The 25597-nt window shown below is 43.8% G+C and overlaps 1 protein-coding gene across 1 annotated transcript in view; it reads right to left on the bottom strand.

Moving 5' to 3' along the window:
- plxna2 (plexin A2) overlaps nucleotides 1–25597 on the bottom strand; it is a 169628-nt gene that overhangs the window by 74695 nt on the left and 69336 nt on the right. Inside the window, exon 5 of the mRNA XM_044351917.1 lies at nucleotides 2994–3094. Coding sequence (XP_044207852.1) covers nucleotides 2994–3094 — 101 coding nt within the window. The remainder of the gene's footprint in view (nucleotides 1–2993; nucleotides 3095–25597) is intronic.

Below are 25597 nucleotides of genomic sequence, written 5' to 3'. Positions count from 1 at the left end.
CTCTCACATTCTCTCCTTCTCCTCATCATCGCAAACCAAGCTAATGTCCTTCCATGTTCCTAATTAGCCACCTTAGAATGCTGCACTTCAATGAGTATAAATGCACAAACATAAAGAAAAAAAAGGGGAGGGGGACATAGTGTTTGGAGGAGAAGAAAAGAGGATGGATATTGTAGATGGCAGCTGTGGAAGGAGGGAGGGGGGTGATCAAAGCGAGGGGTGTTTATGTGTGGCAAGCCAACCATCTCTGGAGTGTAGAAGAGCTGATTCCAGAGGGGAGAGCGTCTAAATGGGAGACAGCACAGTAGTGAGCTGCGCTGAGCTGAGCGGAGATGAGATGAGTGGCATAGATACTAGCTATGCTGGGGAGGGGAGTTAGGGAGGTACACGCAACTGTGGGAAGGAGGGAATAATTTTATAAAGTCAACAATGGCTTAGGGATGGATGATGGAGAAATTGAGAAATAGAGAAAGCTGAAGGAAGCGGTAGTGATCACAGCTGTGGATGGCACCACGGCTGGCAAGAAATTTAATTTTGAGTGTGTGGGATGAAGGAAACTCTTCAAGAGAAGGATGCAGCTGCTTTTCTCCAGTAGTATTTGACTGTTACTCTTTAGCTATGTTGTACACTCAGCCAGTCTCCATGCTAACTAACTCACTCAGGTTTACAGGTATTTGTTCATCTATTTTTATGTTATTAGTTATATTTCCATTAAAACCTTGTGCATGTTTTAAGCACATTTCAGAACTTCCATGTAAATACTGAAGGTGCACCTGTAACTCTAATACATCATGGCATTTCATTGCTTCTCCCCCCATAACTGTTGCACTGTAGGCTCCATGGAAACAGTATTTCATCCTAAATGTATACTTGTATATGGATGGGTTGACAATAAAGAGAGTCTGAGTCTGATAAGATGGCACTTGTGGATTTTTCTGATGTTCATGTTCACACTATTGTGTTTCTTATGGTGTTTTGGGGGCAACAAAGGTCCCTGGTTGGACTCAAACCGGGGATGTTGTGGTTATCTACTCCCCTGATACATTAGTCTTTTTATTCTTTATTTCTTGGTCTACATGGTGGAGTGGAGACATGAGTGGCAGTATGATGTGTACGCTTTGTCTAGTAGAAACAGAAGCAGGTACTACAACATCAAGCTGTATTTGAAAAAGTATTAAAAGCTTTTTGAACTATTTCAGTTTTTTATCTCAGGCATTTTCACTTTGTTTATTATACACAAATGGAAAATTTCCATCAAAACAGAAACCTGAGATCAGAAATGTGAGATAGCTCTTTCAATTATTCGTGGGCAGAACCACACAGACGCCCACATGAGCGGCAGCAAGAGGAGCTCACTATTCTCTCTCTCGCAGCAACTTCTTTTCCTCTCTGCAGTAACTCAGCCAGAGCTGACAGGGGTTCTGCCATACCCATTGCAGGGTCAGTACAGAGAAAGGGGGATTAGGGCCAGGGACAGGTGGTGCAAGGGTCCGTGGTGTTGGGAGAACAGATGGCTGATCTGTTGTGAATCGGGGTGTTGACCTTTTCTCCCCACAGTACAGTACAGCGGTCCACACAAGTGCGCGTGTGCATGTACACAAAAATCGAAGCCACATGCGCCCACACATGTACACACGCACACATTCAGACCCAAGCGCTCACACACACGCTAAAGAAGGTATTCACACACCAGCTGTTTCCTACTTACAGCTGCTTTCACCACAACAGCTCCGAAAGCCATTCACCTTTCAGCGTTACCACCTCTTAAACGCTGTGGATTCGAATTCCTACCAACCTGAATTATTCTATTCCCTACCACACCTACACAAAAGCACATGATTAACAGCCTAGCGCGGAGGCTAATGTTGTGGTAAATGATACCTGTGTGAAGGCACGCAGACTGCAGAGAATACAGAGCTTTAGCCAGCCCCTCCCGTACCTCCGCAGGCACATGCTGAATTACCTTGTCGCTAGGCAATTATTTGTCCTGTCCCAGCTTTGGAGTGATGTAAATTACTTTAAGTGCACTTTGCAGGGGCCGCCATCACGATAATGATGATTGCGGCGGTGCTCTGACACACACAAATATTCAGCTATACCTTTAGAGAGAGGGGCTGCATTTAGGAGGGGCCGTAAGTGGGGAATTCAAGACATAGCAGCTAAGAAAAAGCTCAGACTGATGAGAGTATGTGCAGAAACAAAGCGGGAGAGACAGAGACAGAGCAGAAGGTCTCTCAGCTTCTTTAATAGGGTGTTGTATTCATCTTCTGTCCCCAGTATACCCTATCCATCATTTCGTCTGACTAGAGTCACTTTAATTCCACTTACAGATGAATACCACAATAAATGACTCATACTGAAGATACAATAAATTCATATGTTTTCTCAAGCTCTTATTTTTCTCTTTATCATTTTTTTTTTTTACTCCTTTCTGGCTCTGTAGTGTTTAGAGCTGTTGCAGTAACATGTCAGCACCAGCAGGTGTCACTCATGGTTTCTATGCTCATCCGTATGACTGCTGGTTACACAGAAAAGGATAAATATCCCTTTATTTGCCGAGAATACTCAAAGCAAATATAGTTTGGCTTCATCAGATTAAGACCATGTCCATAAAACATGTACAGACACAGCAAAATGCTTATATGACAGTTCTATGCAACAACTAGTCAAATAATGAGTGTCTTTGGTCTGTCTTGCCAAATCCAGTAAGTTGAACACAGACTGAATTGTCCCATTTCCTTAATATCAAGTCAAGTCAGAACAGGACAGCAGCTCTGAACTAGCTCTGTGCCTCTGAGGTACAACTATCCATTTCCAGTCCGACTCTGTCTCCTCTCCTCAGACTCTGAGATGATCTGAGATAAACGTTAGGAAAAAATACCTGCCTGCCTTTGAGCGGGGGGGAATTGAGGAACATTTTGACAGGTGTCTCACACAATTTTTATGTAAAAGTGTCTATAAACTGGACTGGATGATGATTGAGAGATACTCACATATTATGCAGGACACACCAACCACAGTGTGGGTCCCCAGAGCTCAGACACTCTCCACACGTCCCGTACTGCTCACATGATTCGATGGGAACTTGGGTCACCTGAAAGCACATGAGAGTGTCAGGGTCACAGTGCAGCCTGACAAACATCACACGATACACTTAAAGAAGCCTCAGGGTAAACATTTGTATGCTTGTGTGTGTGTGTGTGTGTACAAAATTCATTAAGTCACAAACCAACAGATGATTGAACAAGTGGGGACTTTTCCACATATTTCATTGTCAGCATTTAGAAAGGATGATTCTATATTATAATGTATTATACATAAATGTTAATGTTTTATGTTGACCTGATGTACAGAATGACATGCCTTAAAAACATTTTGGGTACACTATGCCCCTGTATGTCGATGTCAACTGCACATGCAACTGTTGCCTTTATCTTAAGCCAAAGAAACAGTAGCGAGCAGCTGGGATCAGTTGGCCAGTGAAAGCTGTCTCTTTGCCATCAATGGGCTTTTGTCTGCACCAGGGCATCTGTCAACCTAGGTAGGGCCTGTACAAACACACCTACACACGGAGGAGTAGTGACAGCCGTTTTCTCGAGAGCATGTGCAAATTCAATTTGATTACACAAATGCGGAATTGGTCAGAAAAAAGTAATCATTGAGAATGATATTTCAGCAGATAGTGTCAGGTTGAACTTTATTAAACTACATTAACTTTTCTCCCCAAAGCCTAAGATAAACTTTATTAAACAAATAGATGACTGTATTATAACTGTAAAACTGAACTGTAAGGTGTTTTTTAAAAAGAGGAATGAATGTAGAATAAAATTACAAAATACAAAATTTGTTTTACTAAGCAAAACATGTTGAAAGTGTCAATAGCAAAGAATTTGAATAAGCACTCTCAGCACAAAGCAAACACACACCAATGAAAATAATCCATACAGGTTGTTGGACTGCAATTATTTGAATAAAGAACAAACATCCTTTTGCTCATGTGACTGCCAAATACAGGGTTGAGAATTTACATACATGAACACAACACACTGGAGAAGCACAAGAATCGAACACACGTAGCCAACTACTGAGTGTGTGAGTCAGTACGGTCGTAGGCTGGGCTTGTTTTCAGCTGCCTCATAACATACACTCATTCTTCTGTCTGTTTCTATACGTGCTGTGGGTGTTTGAATCTTGCTGTGTCTCTGTCTGTGTCAGTCTGTCTGCCAGACCAGGTTCTGCTCAGCCACATGGCCCTCAGTCTGTTTGTGCAGCACAGAGGCCCGTACTATCCGGAGGTCAGTGTGTGTGTGTGTGTGTGTGTCTGTGTGTGTGTCTTGAAGTGTCCCATGGGCCTGCCCTGCTCACACCTGCATCTCACTGTGTCAGCAGGAGTAAACGTACAAACACTGACAAACACTGCAACACAAATCCCCGCCACCGCACAGAAGATGAACACAGACACCAGGGGAAAGCGAGGGCTGAAATTCAGAGTGTGACACAGATTAATTTTCGGTCCTGTCTGTCTTTCAATTTCCTGGCAATTGCTTTGTTGGATAATGACAGCAGGCTCTGAAAGTGTGCGCCCTGTTCAGCTCCAAACCTTAGGCTCAGATCAATGCCTAATGAGTGGCTCCTCTGCAAAATGTGAGGGAGTGAATGAAGGGTGCAAATAACACCTTTTAAGTGTTTTTCGGAAAAAAAAACCCTGTGCCTAACGCCCACAACTGGGTGATATTAATTGCTGTTAGCACCAAGGGCTGGAATTAACTGTCAGCCAGGAAGAGATAACAGCTGGGTGTCCATCAAAGGCTTTTCTTTATTATAATGTATCAAATTAAAAAACAGCTGACAGCAAAATTTGTAACGCGTGCCTGGTATTGCATGGTCGATGAAAAGTTGTAGTTGGCAAAACTGTCAGCTGCTGTGAGAAAGGTTAGCTTAATGTGTTCCAGCCTATATCTTTTTTTTTCTTCTTTGTTTTGTCTTTGCTCCTCAAAGGCTCAATAACCCTCCACCTGTCTGCCTGGTCCTAAACCCTGCGGCAACAAAAAGACGGCCTCTCGGGACAAAGAAAGCCATTGACACGGTGGGACATTGACAGTCCCTGCACTGTGTGGCAGCTCCGCCATGGACGCTCCTGTTAGATTAACCCCCTGCCACCTCAACAAACTCTATTTGTGTGTGTGTGTGTGTGTGTGTCTCGTCTAGCTTCGGGACAAACAGGTGGCATGCTGTAATGAGCTGCAGACAGGGTCACATCAGCAGCAGAAGCTACAACTGATGACAAACAAGCCCACCAGGAACCAGACTTGGCTAGAGAGACGGCAACTCAGTCCGCATATGTATCTTTAAGTCTCCGAATCCCTCTTAACCCAAAAAAAGCCGTCAGATCCTTCTCAAAACATGTGCGAGACCAGTGAAACTTTATAGTATAACTTTCACAGAGGCCCGGCTCAATGAAAGGGTTACAGTGCGGAGACAGCTGTCAGCAGGGGGAAAGCCAGGGAGTAGGGGGAGCTGGGGGTATCTAAAGACAGACAGACACAGCCCGCTGTCAGCTGATACAGATTGCCACACAAAAAAAAGGTATGGGGGGGGTGAAGGGGGGGCGGGGGGGGGGGGTGTTATATGCAAAAAAGGGAGTGAGGTAAACAGGAAAGGACTGAAAAAGCATGGAGTCAGTGTGTTTTTGTGTGCTGTATATACTGTATGTGTGTGTGTGTGTGTGTGAGTGTGATTGTATTGATGTTCAGACCAGCATGGGCCAGTAGTGGAGGTGAGGAGGGGGGGGGGGGACGGGGTGGGTGAGGGAAGGGGCTGAGGGGGTGGGGTGGGGGGGATCACAGCAGCTGTTGCCCAGCACACGCTACAGTCACTCAACACAGCAGGGCTGCACAATGAAGCCCCTTCTCCCACTGTGTGCGCATGTGTATGTGTGTGTGTGTGTGTTTGTAAGCACACATGCACAGCGCCATAACGGATGTGCAGATTGTTGTTCCTGTGTTTTAAAGGAAGACAAAGAAGCGCCGCATGTCATCTGATATCGCCTCCAACTTTTTTCCCCTCTCCCCTGTCTCTTGTTTCCCAGGAACGCGTTCTATATCCACAGCTGACCTGAGGTAGACTGAGTATTGTCAGTGAGAAGTACTGTGCTCTGGTAAATGAATGCTAATAAAATTCCTGCTTAAGATGACCTTAGCGGGGGGTTATTCAACCAGAGAGGCTGCACACTGGAGTCGCATACTGCAGCAACCTGGGTGACTGACTGACAGCCGAGGGTTAAAACAACAGCTTCCTCTCGTTCAGAGGCTCATGCTGAATAGGCTTCAGCTTCTATTATTATTGCCAAGCCTTTACTGATGCAAGGGCTTTGCCTCTGTTACTGAAACCTATAGCCTGGGATTTGGAACTAGTATTAATGTCCAGCTTTAATCCCTGGGAAAGCATTATATGCAAGAATACACAATTTGTATCAACCTACATCATAACCTACCTCCTGCTTCCATCATGAGAACTTTCACTGCGTAATTTTTAAATATAATATATTTAATTTAGTTGCAGTTGTGTCTCAAGAACATCTACAAGAAGAAGAAACCAGGGAGGTGATTGTATTGTCACAAAGAGCTGGATATGTGGGCATTGCATATATGCGTTGATGCCCAGAGGATAGAGTTCCTACTACACATATTTTCCACTCTTACTTCTGGCCACCTGTGAATACAGTGTCTGTTCCTCATTTTGAATTTTGTTTTGAGTGAAGAAGAGCACAACAGGAGGATAGAGGTGTTTGGCTCTGGCACCCATGAGAGGCTGACAATGTATGTGCATTAGAGAGCAGCAGGAACACTTTCATCTGCTCCTGTGTCTCCGTGGCTGAGAATGAATGGTGGCTCCATTTCAGTCCCTCTGCCCTGCTGCCCTGAGACCCAGCCGTGCTCGCTGCACCTCAGTGATGGATAGGGACACAGGGGCAGACTAGGAAGAGAATATAGAAAAAGACAGACTGAAAAAGAGGGATAAAGGAGGACAGAGCAGAGTGGAAACGGCCCATTGCTCTGTGTTCTGATGAGACCTAGTCTCTGAGGTGCCAGATGTGCCTCACCACGTTGAGCGAGAGAGAGAAAGCAACAGAAAGAGAAAAATCCCACCGTCACTAGTAATGCAGAGGAAGCTATTTTGCAGGCTGTTGCCAAGGCAACAGGCCTGGCTCTGACCTCAGGAACACCCCACATCCACCACCACTCCCTCTAACCTTCGAAACCTTCGGCAGTGGACGGTAAACAGCTGGCACCTCTGGGACTTCCTGCCACCTACACCTCCTTTTAAACATGTATAAACACACATACACACACACACACACACACACACTCCCCTACACCCTATCCATTTTTAATGAGAGTTAGCCAGGCTACCACGTCACTGGAATGAGGCACATCGATCATGAACACAATACCCATTCCAGCAGAGAGAGAGAGAGACAGAAGGAAAGCAAGGGAGGGGTGTATCTGTGTGTGTGTTTGCTAATGACAAAGGCACAAAAGCAGAGCAAATACTTGCTGCTGAATGAAAAACGATGAAATCTACTGGCCCCTGAGTCTTTTTAGTCCCACAGTGACCCCGCAGCCAGAGTTTCTTGTGTCCATGCTAACTACACAAGGCCGGCTCAGCCTTTTTCCCTGACCGGCCACTCTTTAATCTGCTCTAGTAATCCCACTGAGGCTCTTCCTAAGGACTGTGGCCATATCTCCCCTGTCTCTTTTCTCGCTCCCTCCTTCTCCTCATGCCCCCCTTTTTCCTCAACTCATAAAATCCTTCTACTGTACTCTCTAAGATCCAAACAAATCCTCTCAGTAGCGTCGCGCGGAGCCATCTCATCCAACATGTTGACGTCCACCCACAAGTCAAGGCATTCTCTCACAGCAACAAAAACATAATCAACTCTGTATTGAAAGCGAGGGCCATCTTTCCCCTCTGACTGGATAATCAGGCCTCGAGTCTCGAGCTTGATTAAGGGCCAAAAAAGGGGCATGTGCGTGGTTGTTGTGGGTGCGGGAGGTGGATTATGTGCGGGGTTGCTGATCCCTTGGAGACCTTGAGTTGACTGGGCAAAGACAGCACAACAGCTGGAGGCTTTGATGAAGGCTTAAAAGCCACATTCCAAGAGCAAATGTGTAAAAGTAATTAATTACATCCACATGTGCACATAATGGCCACACATAAAAAAACCGTCCTCATCATGTACATAAAAAAACTACAACCTTTCCCCCCCTGCAGACGTACTGTTGTTACAGTGTCTGCCGCTCTGCTCCGCACTAAAAGGTATTGCCTTCAGAACGCTTGTTTTTCTTGTTGTTCTTGTTACAGATGTCAGAGGGCTTGATGACAAGTCCTTTTAGAGAAACAAGTTTTGTGTTGAAATACACGGTATTGATCTTCTTCTACTGTATAACGTTTATTAAAGAACTGTCTACAGCGCTAATGCAGGATAGGTTCAGGATAAATGGAAGCTAGAAGAATTTAATGGGAGATACAGTACCATTGTGTGTTAGTGCTTTTTCTGAAGGTCAGACCCTTTTATGCTGGGTGGTTTTCAGACTAGCAGATTTTAAAGTAGAGGAGATAGCATTCAGAGTAGATATCATTGATTTTAAGAGGCTAAACCTGGGAGGGAGAAAAGGCTGAGGCAAAATGAAATGATACAGCTTGCCTCATCTACAGCCATCTCCCATACTCCAAAAATGATTTGGTGTGAAAATGGGAGCTTTTAACATTTATTCTCACAGCCAGCTCTCTCAGCCCATCTTTTCCTTATTTCTCTCTGTCTATTCACATCACCCGTCGAAAGACAAAATGCACACACAAACAGACGCGCGCACACATTCATTTTGTTTATTGGATTTGGCCTGAGCTCCTAGATTTGGGTCAATTGAAAACATCAAGATACTGTAGCCACATAAGGCTGGGTTTAAAGACAGAATAAAAGAAGAAGCTAAGCACCAGTTTGCCCTCCCCCCTCTCCCGCCCTCCACACACACACACACACACACACACACACACACACACACACACATAAAGAGAAGATGCAGGAAAAACAACCTCAAAACACTCAAGTGAACTGATATAGGTTACAATAGATATCTAGCCATCACAGCGTGATCAAGCAGAGTTGCTGTTTCCAAATCCTCATGCCACTGAGCATCAGTACCCCACCAACAGCCCCATCTCCACCTCATATCAGGGCTTTGACCCCCCCCCGTACCCCTTCAGTCCTGGGCAGGCCTGGTCTCTGGCAGCTCATCAGAAGTAACAGACTGGTAGGAGACAAGCCGCCAGGCAGGAGAAAAGGGGAGGAACAGGTCAGGCGTGTGCCTTCTGACCGCAGTTTGAACTCTGAAGTTGAGTGGCCGTTATGTGTTAAGGCTGACCCAAGAATGATAACTGCACATTTTAAAGTGGTAATAATACAGTTCAGTGTTTTATTCTGACATTTCCCGTGATGAATGGTCATTGTTGCTGCGTATGTGGTGGAATTCATGTGGCCCAGACTTTGGCGTCGTTTCCTAAGCATTTTTCTGTGGATTCCAGTTTTGGTAGGTGGCGCTCGTGTGTTTGTCAGTTCAGTCCTGGTGGTTCTTGTTGCTCATACTAACTTTCCAGTTTTCCTTCAACTTATTTGTAGTTATGTGGTGCTGCTGGTACAAAAGGTAAAGAACACATCAGATCCTCTAAGCCAGTGAACATAAATATCTTAAAACTCAGATGGCATCAACTAACACAAGGTGATCTACTTGCTAATGTAAGAGATGTCATTGACTGGCTATAGGCTGAATATCTACTGTGTGAAATTTTATCCATTTAAAATTGTGGCAGATTTCCACACAGCATGCCAATTTTTGGATGGATGCCCCACACCTTCCTCACTCAACCCATCACAAAAATCTATCTATGAGGTTTAAAACATTTTAATACCTTCTACACATTAATCACTTATAGGATATATCTAAATAATAAAGGTTGTTATGGGTAAGTTGGCCATCAGTTTTTACCAGTGACCCCATTTCAAAACACTTCCTTGGTCTTCTCTCAGCTCTAGCTGGTAAGTACCCCCTTTTCCCATCATGCAAAGCCCCTGTGCAAAAACAAAAATCCCTTCTTTCAAGGACACACCACACAGAACACACACACACACTTCACACTTGCACAAACATGGCATTGAATTTCAGCATGTGTCCCCTGGACTGATGGCCAACTGTATGGATTACAGACAAAGTGGGGCAGTGGGCAATAAGGAAGGTGGAGGAGGGAGATGGGACTGTCTCCTAATCTCTGTTTGTGTGTGTGTGTGTGTGTTTGTGTGTGTTTAGGTATTACAGACTAGAGGACTAGAAGGAGGAGTCACGGGGGGGGATGTGAGGCAGCAGAGGGAGTGTGAGCGTAGAAATAATGGAGTGAGGGAATCGACCAGTGCGGAGGTTGAAAAATCCAACCAGTCGATAGAGCTAGGAGTGTATCAATTATGTATAGCTTCAATCCTCTTTTTGGGCAAAGAGAAGAGGAGAATAGGTTAGACTGGAAAAGGGGTTGCGTTTGTGTGTGTTTTGACTGTGTGTGAGTGTGTTCTCCGACTGTGTTTTTTATACATAATGCAGATCACTGAAGCCCTTAGTGCCAGCAGCTTTAAAAGTGCTCACAACACTGTTCAATAACTTACATCGAAAATGATGTTTATAAAAAACAAACAAATGGCGAGCTACTTCTCCCTGCCGTTCTCTTTGTCAGTCCATCACTGCATTTTACACTGCTAATAACCACCCTTAATTGAATGCAGTGTCAAATAATAACCTTAGCAAAACACTGAAACAAAAAAAACATGTTCATTTATGCATTACTTAACAACTTCATTAAATAGCACAATGTCAAACACAGCTGACGATACCTCTGCAGCCATTACTCCTCTCCAGATCCCATGTGCACCCTCTTAGGTAAAGAGGTAAAGATGTTACAATGGATACCGGTGATATGATCTGAAAGTCCCAGGCTCTCTCTCCCTGGCCCTTTCTCGCCTTTCTTTTCCACTTATCTCGCCATCTCTTCCCTTACTCTTTTTTTTTCTCCTCCTGAACCGTCTCTTCTACACTCCTGTGTTCGCTCTCCTTTTGCGGCTCCCAGTTGAGGTGGCCTCTTTGCTCAGTAATTCAGTCAGGAGGCTAAAAGGAGGAAATTACATCCATGCTGCCTGACCACTTTGAACTCTCAGCCCCCTTCTACCTCTGCTCGCTCACTGGCAACTGGTTTAAAGGCCCACACTGACATTTAAGAGATGGAAACGGGGAGCTGTAAAAGTGCCTAAGAGTGTTTGTGAATGTGTACGTGTGAATGTGTGCACTCATGTGCAAAGACAACTATGAAAAGTGACACATTGATATATCATAATGACACATAGTATACCTAAATTTGATTTTTATCTTACTTTAGAAACTCAACATTTTCTGGCATGGTACTTAAATGCAAGTTAGAACAATAAATGTCTGTGTATCTTAGTACTTTACATATGTATAGTACAGTATTTGGGCTCAAGCACATCCACAGCATACTGCAAATGGAGCCTGTGAATTGGTCTTATTGGGCTAATGAAGGTCTAATTTTTTTGCTGTGATGTAGAATTCAAGGCAACCTACCTCCACTCAGCCACCATCAGACATCACAACAAACCGGGCGCTAATGCTAATGGTATAGGGAGTCAGAAAAGCAGCTATTTCAAAAGCTTAAAATGGCTCATTAACATTAGCAGTGGGATGGAAAATCTTCAATCACTTCTGGTGAAAAGGTTTAAGTAGCGATAGAATGGAGTTCAAGTGTGCTTAACCTGCAATAGAGGGAAATTAACGTATATATATATATATATATATAATGGAATTTACATAAGCCAGTCAGTTTCTATGAGTGACACGATCCTTCCAGACTATAACAACTTGTTATTGTTACTTAGCTCTACACTTAACGCCCGCCTTCTCGTCTGTCCCTGTCTCAATGGCAGTAAAAAAGTCACAATGCCTGTCTACATGTCACAATCATGCTATTATTTTTATCTCATTGTATATATTAAGTATGCATTCAAATTTCTTTTTTAAAAACTGATTTTATTGTCTGTCAATCTACCTGTCTTAACCTATTTTTTTTACCCACCTGTCTGGACTGCTTGTTTATGTGACGTTCCTGCTGTTGCTTCCCTGTACCTCTTTGTCTTTCTATCCATCTCTGGCCTGTCTGTCTAAGTCCAACGTGTCTGTGTGTCTCTCAGCTGGATACCAGACTGTCAATGCAGCCAGTAATGAGGTGTATGCTTCAGTCAGCATGTGAGGAGTTAATAAGGAAGCAGCAGAGGCCATCACACATCAACAGGCATGAGTGTGTGTGTGTGTGTGTGTGTGTGTGTGTGTTTGGGGAGGGTGTGAAGGCTAGGGAGCCTCCCTGGCACACTTACGGCTGTCTGTCGGCCAAAGGGGGTATTGATTTGGAGGGGAAGGCAGACAGAAATGAATTCTGATCCACAGAGGGACTCCACAGTGCATGAGTGTGTGAGGGTTTTTTTTTTTGTGAGCGTGTGTGTGTGTGTGTAACATTGTGTGTGTGTGCATGCGTGTGAGCATGTTTGTTCTCTTTGTCTCAGCGTCTCTCCCAGTGTACATGATGTACATACAAATGAAGGGTTTGGTTACACCCCACTGCTCTCAGGGCTGCTGCTTGTGCATAAGAGTAAACGCGCGTGTGTGTGTGTGTGTGTATGTGTGTGTGTGTTTGTGTCTAGATGAATGTTAGTCTATGTACATGAGAGAGAGAGAGACAGATAGGGAGGAGGGGCATTGATAACTAGGCTCAGGTGGTGAAGGACACTTCATCTAATCCCAAACTGTGTGTGTATGTGTGTTTATGTGTGTGTGTGTGTGTGTGTGTGTGCCCTTTTGTTTATGTGTTCATGTATAAGGTCATGTTTGCATGAATGCATACATGCACCCATGTTTGCTGTGCATGTGTGCCATGCATAAAATACTCCTCACCTGGACTTGAATAGTGATACGCTGATGAGAGGCTACACCCATTACTGAGGCTGAAAGACCTCCTCAGACCCTATAATAGTGTCTGTGATTTAATCCAATTTGATTCCATGAGAAAAAAATATAGAGAAAGAAGCTATGGGCAAACACTTTCCAGCAGTGGAGAGAAAATTATTAGATTTGCCTATGAAGAAACTCTGTGGGGTGAGAGGCAGAAAGAAAGCAGTGACTGATCTCTGGTGATGTGTCTAAAAGTGCCTGGGTGTCTTTGTTTGGCAGAAGAGGAAAAAAATCAACATAATGAGCCCAAACTGCCTTTGTGTCTCACTCTCTTCGTCTCTCTTCTCTCTCTCTCTCTCCTCCCTCTGTTTCTTTCTCCCTCTCATCCCACGACTCTCAGACAGCTGCCTCTGTGCAGCCAAATTAACTGATCCCCAGTTGCTTTTGGAAAGTGTGAAATAAATAAGTGTTTCGCCTCTGAGGTATTTAGTGTTTTTAGTCCCGCTTATGAACTTTACACAGCTCTGGATGCTACCTTCATTCAGAGTATAGGTGACAGTATTTGTCCACCACAAATCTGTTGTGCAGGTTTTCCATCCCAAATCCCCCACACAGCCCCATCCGTCACTCTGTGGCCCTATCTATTACCGCCATGTGATCCTTCTGGCTCCAAATATCCGATTTACAAGTCGGCAAGAAGAGTAATATTTCAACAGGCTGTCGGCAGACACACTGTTTAAATCACTGGCCGCCTGTGCTCTTTCTAATATTTTTCCTCAAATATTGCATTAGAGATATGTTATCCATCCCTGCACATTCATCTTGCTCCTCTCGCCGAATGTGTGCCTGCATATGTACGAGCAAACATAGATAAATGTTTGTCTGTCAGTGTGTGTGTTCTAGCACATCTAAGGACAGTTTCCCAACCTTCTTAAAGAGTGAAAGCAAACATTTCATCTAATATTTGTCATGTACAGTCCTCTTATGTGAACATTATCATTTACTCTTTACCAAAAACACAAACACTGGCACACATAAAGAGTAAATCCAAGTCACTAGTCTCTCAGAATTGACTAAAAGAGGCACATAGGCAAACAAAGGATCTGGGGCACAAACATCTGTACGATGGGTACGATTCACAGATTTCCGTGAGTATAAGGATGCATTTTCTGCCCAGTAAGAATCCAAAATAATATACAGTGTTTCACCTATATGTATTCTGTAGTGGCACACCACCACTGCAAAATAATAAGCGCTGCTGCAAAAATTTCACACAATCATTAATATCAATGGGCTGCTAATGATTTTCGCTCGCACACTGTGCAAACACAATAAGCCCCTAGTTACCATGGAATTGTTTTGAGTTATTCTCCCTCTACTCATTCTTCAAAAGGCATCTACGTGAAAGGTATTGTAGAGTAGGGTAAGAGTAGCGTAGCTCCATTAAGGAATACGGCAGTGCGTAATGTTTGTGCGTAGCGAGTGTGTGGTTGAGCGAGCGGCAGAAAGGTGACGGTGAATGCTAGCGGAGCAGAGGGAAAGGTTAGCAATGAGTTGTCAATATGGCGGTAAATGTACAGTATAGGCTACAGTGTCAAGACCAAGAAAAGTCTCGTCTGTTGGTTCCCAAACTGCTGGAAAAGTGAAGGGAGTTAGCCCCAAAGCAACAATAGGTTAGCCTAACCTGACCAGGCTCACTTAAGGTGGACTGACCTTTAAGGTGGACCAGCTATTCTCATTTTAGTGTCTATCTCAGCCGCTCTTAAACAGAGAACAAAGAAATGTCTGGCTGCTGAGTCTCTGCTGAGTTTTTGCTCACCATACCCCTCCCTCCACTCAGTATATCTGACTTAAACATCATAAAAGTAACACATTACCACCACCACCGCACATACACACACACACACACACATACACAATACAGTACTACATCCATCACCAGGGCTCAGGCTGACAGCTTTGTCAAAGTGAGCCGCAGGGGAGAGAAGAATGGCATTGTGGGATTGAGTCCTCCCATCGGACGGTGCACTGACAGGAGAGAAGAAAGGGGAAGAAGAGAAGAGAAAGGGGGGAAAGGAAAGAAGTGGGAAAAAATTGGGGAATGTTTTGCACAGCCCCAGCAAATGGCGAGAGAGAGAGAGAGAGAAAGAGAGAGGGAGGGAGAGAGAGAGAGGGAGAGAGAGAGAGGGAGAGAGAGTTAGTGTGTGTGTGTTCTTCCATTGGGAAGAAGAAAGGGTTCAGCTGCCATGGGTAGCCCATCAAAACCAGCAGCTCTCCTGCTGTAGCCTGTTTACTAAGACTGGCCTTCTGAAGGACAGACAAAGAGCATATTGCAGGCCTGGCAGCATGACCGTATCACAGAGTAAAACACACACATACACACACGCACACACACACAGACACACACACACACATACAAAAGACCTCCTGAGGGTCTGCCAAACTGCAGCAAATGAACCAAAGCCCTGGTTAGAACACACACAGAAACAAATGTACTCGCTGACAAATGCACGCAAGACGCACGTGTGTGCACATACATACACTTATTCACCCTTTAGAGGGCAGCTGGTGGTGTAGTGAAGTGAGCTGTTGGCCTCTCACAAACAGGAAAGATCAGTCTCCAGAGTCAGCCTGAGACCTCTAAATAAACACCTTTACCGCGGTGCTGGGGACAGAGCGTGCTGCTCTCCACTGATGTGTGGGCTCGGCTTCAAAACCTACTACACTGCACTTCACTCGGTGATTGCAGCCCCATCTCAGCACTAAGGAGAAAGGCGACTGACGAATGCAAAAAGAGACAGGGAAAGTGAGAGAGGCAGGGAGACTCGCAGACATGGCTGTAGTAAAGACTTCTATTTTCTTTCATTTTTTCCACTTCCTTTACTCACCTACCTCCCTTCCTTTATCTTACTTCCTGTCCTACCCTTTCCTACTCAGTAAACGGCTCTTGTTCTCACCCTTTGACACCCCTGATTAAGTTCACCTGATCACTCCTTATTTAAAGACTACACTCCTTCTCGCTCATTCTCTCACCTTCAGTTCTGGTAAGAATCTTACTGGTATCTTACTGTTTTAGTCCTTATCCTACGTCCATGTTAGTTTAATGGACAACTTTATTTATCCGTATTTCTTTAAGATGGACATGTGAGACTAATTTGACTTATTGTGTTAAGTTTTAATCTTGTATTTGTTTTCTTTCAGATTCAAAGGCCCGTGTATTCTTTTCTCCTGTCATGTTCATAAATGCAGTACCTTTTGATTTTTGGAGAAATGAAACCTTTGTTCAGAGGATTGAAGTTTACTGGCTTTATTTCCGTGCATTCTGATCCGATGCCCACTACGATAGTCAACTTTTTTATCCTGAACCTCCTAATTTACGATGGCCTTCCCCAATTATAGACGAAACATCGCCACTCTGTTCACTTTACTCTTCGCCTGGCTCCTGACAAACCCTGTCGTGATTCCTTCAACCGGCACTTGTGTGTCTCCCTGACACTCTCTAGGCTCTAATTAGGCTTGTAAATAATTATTGCAATTAAAGCCTACAATTAGGAGGAGTGAAGCACTGCCATTAGTTTCACAATAAATGGCATGAGCATTCTGCATAGGCGTAGGGAGGAAACAGACAAATGCTGTGCCATTATAGAGGCAGACAGACAGTGAGAGTGAAAGAGACAGAAAGAGAGAAAGGAGGGGGGGGTTATATGAAGGCAGTTGACATACTCACAGCTCTTAATTATAGAGCTGATTATTTTGGCAGGGTCGCTCCTGGACTGTTCCTTTGGCTCATATTCACAATGTGACAAAGTGTGCATGCACAAATAGACACACATATACACACACATATAAAAGCGAGCAATATAAACTAACCCGTATGAATGCACATGTACATATTGTTACAAAGGAGAAAGGGATGTTATTCTGAATTCAGGATATAAAACACTGCAACAAAACCTCAAGTACAGACTGAAACTGGAGCCTAATCAGAGATAAATGTCATTGTTTCTAGATAATTAGAGGCTTTAGATGATTTCACGGACAGGTTTGCTGCTCAGAATGATCAGGGTGATGATTATCTGCCTAAAACTGACCATATCTATTCAATATCTACTCCTAAATATTTATAATCAATAGTGGTTGACCAGTTAATCAGGTTATCTGGTATTTTGAGATAACTGGTATTGGCCTATGCCTGGGCTCATGTGGCCTGTGAAAGATGATGATCTTGGTTTTGAATTCTTAGTTTCGTGTAAGTTTTTAGTTTTAGGGAGATCCAGCTTTGAGCCACGCCCAGGCCCAGAAGAGGCTGCTGGCCCAATGCATGTCTTGTGTCTTGTCCTGCCTATTGGACCACTCCCAGACCGTTTGAGAGGGAGTCTTTCCACTTAAAAGTGACATACTTTGTTTTCTTTAATTTGTATTTGCGTTTTTATTGTTGTTTTAATTATTTATTATTCATTTTTTCCCTTGTAAAGAGGGAGGGAGGTAGTCCCAGCCAACCCTGCCACGCCGCCAGAGAGCCAGGCGGGGAGCCCAGGGACCATCTTTCATTAAAGACTGTGATGTTGTTGTTATTGTAAGCAGTGTTTTTTTTTCCATAGATATGTCCAAAAGTCTGAGACAGACTTTTGGACATACAGACCCTACTGTATTCCAAAAGGAGGTTGATCCAGTGGTTAATATTTATTGATTTTTTGATTTCCAGTTAAAGAAACTTGTTTTCTAGAGAAATGAGCAAGCTGTTCTCGTATTTGTTTTCTGAAGTGTCTCCTAGCAGACAGAGTTGTGGGGATGGAGGGATTCTGCAGTCCAAGATTGTGGAGTTTTTGTGTCCCAAAAAGAGTGAATCAGTTGGCAGGTCCAGTGCGCGTGAAAATAATTATCTATTGTGCTTGTTGTGCATGGTGAGCAAGTGTCTGTGTTTTGCAAGTGTCTGTGTGTACATTTTATATTGAATAATATATATTCTGTGGATGACTTTGTATTGGACTAGCTGTAGGTTTGTATTGGACGTCATGGCAAAAATATTTTTATTTATTTCTATCCAGAAGTTGGTTGAGGGAGAGACAGTTAGATCAGTGTTCCAGATAACTGCCGGGACTGTTACAGTTCACGGTTGTGAATTTTCATGATAGATAAGAGGGTCTACATTTGACTGCTAGAACCTCTGCTAATGCTGAGCGGTGTGCAGAGATGATTGCTGTGCTCGTACAACCAGTCTTTGTTAATATAAACACACAAGCCACCTGCTACTGAGAGATGTGCAGATACACACATGATCGTAAATCCAGACACAAAGGAACTTGTTGTATTCATACTGGACTTGGCACTATTAACTTTATTTGGACACCATTTTACCTGAAGCAGAACTACACAGCGCTTGTTTAATGACAGCTGCATAGCCTGCTAACACAGTAAGCGAATTCACAACTTGTACCGTGCTTACTGTCTACTGACCTCCACTGATGTAGCAGGGGACTTGGGTGTGAAGGCGGGAGAGGGGGGAAGAGGGGATGGAAGGATGGGGAAATGAGAGGTAAGAGGGGGTTCAGGCTGGGACCTGGGTGTGCAGGCTTCTATTAATTAACAGCTTGATGGGGGCTGACAGGACGTGTGCTGCTATCAAATAATGAGGTTAGAATTGGTCAATGGTTCTAGGGCACAAAACCTGATTAACACTAATCCTGGCTTAAGTCAATTAACAATGCCTGCTCAGGGACTCATGTAAATGAGGTGCCTTTGTTAGGTGGGCTAGCGCAGAGGGAGCAAACAGAGCTCAGCATTCAGACATGTAAAACATGGCTAGAACACAGCTGAAAGGGGGGAAGGACACTCATATCGGTCATCGTGTAAGAGAAATAGCTGACTAGCAGTGGTCAAGCAGATGGATGCTATAAAAACATGATTCAATGAGGGGGCGTCTCTAACTGACCTACTGAGTGACCCCTTTGGTTTGATGAACAGACTCAGTCAACCCTTGAACTTCCCACAACCCCTGACCTCATGATGCTGAGAGACATAAATAGATAAAAGTGCACACGCATTAAATCATGCACATGGAGCATTCTGTCAACATACAGTACCAGCCAAAAGTTTGGACACACCTTCCCGTTCACTTGAACGAGAAGGTGTGTCCAAACTTTTGACCGGTACTGTACATGCACATAGACCTTCAAAAGTGGAAATCACATACAAGATGGACATGCATATTAACCACCACCAAGAGAAATATTACTTTGTTAGTAAATTTCCTTTGAGCAAGTAGTTAAAACCCTACATCTTTCCATTCAATAGCTGCAATGTCATATATTACTAAATCAAAAGCCTGAAAAACAAACCACTAATCGGCAGACATTGAGATTATCATGATGGCAGACACATGGCCCTTTAATGGTCACATTAAACTATAAAATGAAAATAAAAGAGCGGGCAGGCAGTCAAACCAAACTGAATCCAGACATGAGAAGCACAGAACAAACATACATATAAAAGGTTAAAATATGAAATGCATACAATAATAAAAATAAATATGCTTTCAAAATTAAAAACGAAAACATACTCTTATGGTCTGCTACTACCAACCTATAGCAATGTGTAGTCAGACCAGTTTAATTACTTCAAACCACACTAGAGTACTGAAAGAACACACAAATATGCAATGAAAGTGGTTTCTTCAGAATGAAAAGCTAAATGGCATCATCAATAATATTGGATGTGAGTATTGACAGGGGGATTTATCCTAATTTGTCCAGGTGTCAATATCAAGTGAAGCTGTCAGGGAAGCAGCAGAGTATCTAAGCCCAAGGTTCCAAGCTGCAGCTCCAACCCCCATCCCCCTCCACCCCCCGACAACATTTCTAGCTGCAGAGCACCTGGGTAAGGAAGCGGCCATGCGATTGATTTGCTGGCCCTCACCCCTACGGCTGCCAAACTGACCCCGCTGTCGCACTACATCCCAGATAAAACATGACTGCCAATCTATCAAGGCCTGTGTCTGCTGTTGGACTGATAGCAAGCTGTCTGTTTGTTGAGATCTGTCAAAAAACAGACAGACACTAGTAAGCTCTGGGCACTGCTCCCCTCTCATGAACAGCCATGATGAGGGTGGAATGGGATGCAGATGTGTGATCCATATGTTGGCACAAGGCATCCACCATCACAGCTTTCTTATGCATGACATAGAACCTTAGTTCAGGTCACTTCTCTTAAATAAACACTGGATTACACATCATAGTTGTCTGACACCTCCTGTGTTGTCAGTTGGAACATATGAAACAAACCTCATTTGACCTCAGTTGGCCTAAGTTAGGTACAACACATATTTCTTAACTCACATTCATATGACTCAAAATGAAACCATGGATACAACGGGGGAATTAGGAAACATTCACAAACTTATGAGAGAAAGATATCTCTGACACCCTGTGGGATGCAGAAAAGCATTTTGCAGTCAGAGCTAATAGAGGAGTATATTCAGCATTCTGGTTGAACCTCAGTTCAGATTGTGGGAAAAGACTTAAGAAGTAGTGGGAAGACTGTAGGACTTTTCAGAGTCTCTAACTGAATTCGGCACATTCGACTGATTGCTCTTTCATCCTGAAAGCAGCCTCTCGATTGTCCTCTGCGCTCTAAGGGTGGGTAGTCGACTTATTGGACCTCTTTGTCCAAGTGTCACTGATGGACAGATTGGTGAGGAACAGACAGATAAGGGTCAATGGTCAAACCCCTGGACTTGTTCACTCTCTGGCAGCTGCAAGCTAACCAGACTGCCCTGGGGCCAGTAAAGGGCCAAGGGGCAGCAAGGCAACACTTGTTGGGGCAGTGGTAGTTGCTGGATAACCCCTGAGCTTCTCAGCCCTGGAAAGGAAGGAGGGGCTCAGAGAAGAAGTAGACACAAAGTGCTAATCTTTTGTCCCTGTGCCATTTTGTTTTTGTAGCCCTACTGTTGTGTCCTTTCACTTGACCTGAACCTTTGTCAGACTTTTCCCCTCCCCACTAGATTATTGTTCCTCTTCAATGAGATAAGGAAGCGATCATCTTCCGGTAAGCTCTGAAACAGATGGTTAAAATAAGAGTTGGGCTTCTAGGAAAAAAACAACAACATCAGGATAAACACAAGAACATGCACACATACTTAAGTCTTTGAATGAGTGGCCTGGACATGAGCCAGTCCAATCTGCTTGTTGTAGAGAGTGTAAACAGTAAACCCAGAAAACAAAAGGCTCTCCACCAACACTGCTCCTAGTCACATTTCTAAGTCTGCACATGAGCTGCAACACCTACAGTGCACAGCGGAAGGCCTGGCTATAAGCCATCATGTGTTCTATGCCCATTAACACATGAAATCAGCGTGTCATACACACCAAAGTCCTGCATAATGATGAGCCAGTAGCATGTCAGCTAATCTAAGCCTGGTTGAGGTGTGAATGAATCCTATTTCCTCCTGTCTTGATAACCACTGAACCCATTTCCTCCCAATCTAACCACACCAGCCAAACAAAGGTACCGGGGGATAAGGAGAAGGAGGGAGGAGAACCAGAAAAACTCAGAGGGGAGGAGCGTGGGGGGGGTGCTTGGAGGGAGAACAGGTTGAGAAGAGGCCTCAGACAAAAAAAAAAAAAAAGGTTTTAAAAAAGAAGAAAGAATCCATGCATGGATTTCAAATTTCACAGCTGAGCACCTGGAAGAAATTGCCAGGCTTGAAAAAAGAGGTCTTCTTTTCTTTTCTGATAATCTGTGAGCTGTAATGTTGCCGTTCCATACATGGGGCTGGGTAAGGGAGGAAGGATGGCGTTCGAGGATTGGAGGTTGAGGGGGTTTAATGTTTGCTAAAGAGCCAAGAGTGTACTGGAGAGTGACAGCAGCACATGGCTGAACGCCTCTATAGGGGGAGGACTGTGTGTCTGTCCATGAAAGACTAGTCTGTTTTACAAGCCGGCTCAGTATCCCTTAGTTGGTCATGCTAGCAAGAATTTCACACTTATCGTTATAAAGAGCTGGCAATTAGTGGGCCACTATTTCAGTGGGAACACTATTAAGTCTGTTAAGGTCTATTATGTACTCTTGTGTGCCACATCCATAAGAGTTTTTTTTTTCTTTATTACAGTGTTTTCAAAATCCTTTTCAGGCAGAACTAAGGACGCGCCACAGGTATCACTTCAAAACCCTTTCAGATGTTAAATCTTGATTGTTTCCATGAATAATACATTATAGCCCGGGCTCTGCATACTGGCCGCTGACCAAAGCAACCGACATAATGCAGTCACTGATTCTCAACCGTGTGTGATGAGTGCTCGCCCTACTGCTGGGTGCCAGCGGCCATAACAGCACAATACACCACAAAGGGAATGAAAAGGCCTCATAAAAATGTTGATAATCCAGGCCTCAAATGACCGCATTCGATACTGGAGTAGTTGTCGCCATTTATCCCAGTGTGCTGCATTGTGTTGATAAACCAACAACAAAGAGAACCAATACTGCTTAAGGCCTTGTGTGGGCCAGAGTGTCAGGAATGCTTGAATGTTCCTCAATTGGCCTGAACTCCCCAAATGCAGTACAGAACACATAAACGCGCACAGGACTTTTCACTATGTTAAAAGAACCAGGTTAGGTTCTTTTGCATTCTCAGGCATACACCTCCAGAAAAAAAAAACATGAGAAAGAGAAGAAAAAGAGGAAAGGGTGGGTAATGAATGAGAGACAGAGAGAGAGAGAGGCACAGGCTCCAGTCGGTGGGGACGAAGCCAGGCCAAACACTCATGCAGATCCAACGTACTAAATTTGCATGAGCTGGCAACAGCACCAGTGGGTTAGCTTTGCTCCAGCTGCCATTCACACATGAATACTCTTTCTACCTGTTTGATTAGAGCCTGTGCTCTGGAATTGTTAAGGTGCCGGAGTATTACTATAGGCACAGTGTATCTGGCTGTATGCAAAGTATAGCTTATAGATAAAGGTTAAAGCCTCCCGTGCTTTTCCGTGTGAAACTTAAGCAGATGTTATGTAGCGCGTACCCGTGCATGCTTTGTTAAAGCAGTGCTAGATGTGGTATTCAGTTTGAAATCTACAGCTTTTGATGCAATATTAAATGCAGTGAGGTGTTTCTGGAATGTAAGACATTTCGGGGGGCATTTCATATGACGCAGACGGAAGAAAAGACAGAAAAAGAGGAGAGGGAAAAAGTCGAGGACGTGTCTAGGAGGCAGCTCAGCTGAATCTCCCGAAACAGCTATGACCTTTTTCTCTCCATCACTGCGTTTGCCTCCAGCATTTCTACCCAGCCAAATACCAAAATCGCTGGATTATTGGTCTAAATATAGACGCAGTCACACACATACTCACGCAATATGACTCAAACATGTGATCTGGCAGAAATCCATACAATAGATCTGCGCGATCACATGATGCGCAAGGACAGTTTGAAGACACAAAGCTCAAAGTGTGAGTCCTGTAAAAAAATAAATAAATAAAAAAAAAATCCACACATGATGCAACGAACATGTTTTTGAGGTTTTTCCAAAGAGGCACCATAGTGGATATACACAGATGTCTGAAGATAAATCCTGAGATGAAAACCTGCTGTTATGTGTTTCAGGACTGTCAGTAATGATACAATATCCTACAGGAAGGGGAAGGCGCACACATACATACACACACACACACACATACACGTACACAAAGACACATACTGCTTCTAGAGAAGAGAAAGTCAGTGAGCCAGGTCTTTTCATCAGTTCCACTGCGCTGCCTTGCATTGGGCCAATCTCAACACATCATTAATATGGTGGATGCTATTGTCATTACATCTACAAAACAAAGCACAGTTTAACATGGCAGCACCATGGATCAAATATGAAACAGGGAGCTATTAAATATGTTTCGGGGTTGAGTGAATGATGGCGTCTGGTGTGGGAATGTGAGAAAGACACGGATGAGAATGAGAAAGAGCAGAAAGTTTTTTCACACACTGAAAGATAACTGGGGGGGAAGGCAGCGAATCTGTAAGAGTCAGACTGGAGAAGATATATATACATATGCAGTAGGTGTAATCTATATACATGCGGGTGAGAGAAAAAGGCTAGATGAAAAGCCTCCATAAAGCCTTATGGAGATTCCATTTGAATACTGAATGGGAGACTGGCGCTTGCACGTGTCTGTAATTATAGTTTTTTTTTTGTGCAAGTGTACATGTGATTGCAAGAGCCAGTGCATTATGTCAGCACCTATGCAAATGAAAAAAAACTGAGGGAACATGTGCTTTGTCTACGTGTGTGTCCCTATGTTTGTGTTCGCGAGGTCCTCGCACATCCCACGATTCCCAGCTTCGCCACAACACACACAGACAGGTGTGAGAACTGGGGAGAGTGAGAACCCAGATTCTGGAGCGTAGCCTCGCAGAGCAAATATTTCTCTCTTTCCCAATTTCTGTCTCCCTCTTGCTCTCTCTGTATTCTCTATTTCCCACTGTGCCAAGCACAGAGGGCCTCTTTGTTATTCAGAGTAGGAAATGCAACTGAAGCCAAATCTGCCCTGCTTTCTGTTTGATATCATCCCTCCTTTGTTCTTGCCGTCTCCCATCACCATGCGCTTGGGTCTCATAGAGTGAGACACATGGGAACAAGTGGAGCTCAGACAAGACAGATCTCGTGATGCTCTGGGTGTCTGACTTCGAGTGTAGCTCGAGGTGACATTTAGGCTAACGATGAGATAAAGGTCAAATTGATGTTTTCCGCTGAATGCTAGTGCCAAAGGGCTGTTTTGAAGGTGGCTGCTCTGTTTTTCACAGTGCAAAATGCTTATGCTGGTACTCAACATTATTATTATTATCCTTGAATCATCCTTCTGAGCACAAAGAGGTTACATCAGAAAGAATATATGATATGCATTACAGTGTGCAGTTCCATCTAGATTTGAACGGCTAACTCCAAAAGTTAGGACATTGCGAGACAGTTATTCATATAAAACAATCAAATGTTGGTTTAACTTTCTAAAATTAGATATCAAAAACATAGCCTCAGTTGAATTTGACAAACTTATGAAAAAAAGGCTGCACGAGTGTGTGGCCGCACCGAATCCCATTCCAGTCACTCTGTCAGGTGTGACTATCGAGTGGCACCCTTGAACATGCAGGGCAACAATCCCAAAGTAGTCGAGAGCGTTTCAGTATGTGCGCGTGTGTCTGCTTCGATCCTCCTCAACCCCCGGAGAGCAAGACAGAAGAGACTACATGCTGAATGCTAATAATATTCACCAACTTCACTTCTCATTCAGATGACTAGCAGTTATGAGCTCAAGATCAAAAGCTTGTTTCATCCGTGGAATAAGTGGGAATAAAGGATTTAGTAAATATGGGAAACAGACTTTAGACTCAGTACAAACTCTTCTTTCCTGGTGGAATTTATGTCATGCCTTTCTACAGCGTCGTCATCTCACTGTCAGACACATGTACACATATTGTTTCTGCATGACTTTAGCAGGTTTAAACTCTTATCTGTCCGTAAAAATACAATAAATCACTAGACATACAACACAATTATTTTGGT

This window comes from Thunnus albacares, chromosome 5, assembly GCF_914725855.1.
Source record: "Thunnus albacares chromosome 5, fThuAlb1.1, whole genome shotgun sequence".
In the NCBI taxonomy this organism is placed as follows: domain Eukaryota; kingdom Metazoa; phylum Chordata; class Actinopteri; order Scombriformes; family Scombridae; genus Thunnus; species Thunnus albacares.
The sequence above is the reverse complement of the archived record's forward strand: the minus strand, read 5'-3'. Positions and strand labels throughout refer to the sequence as shown.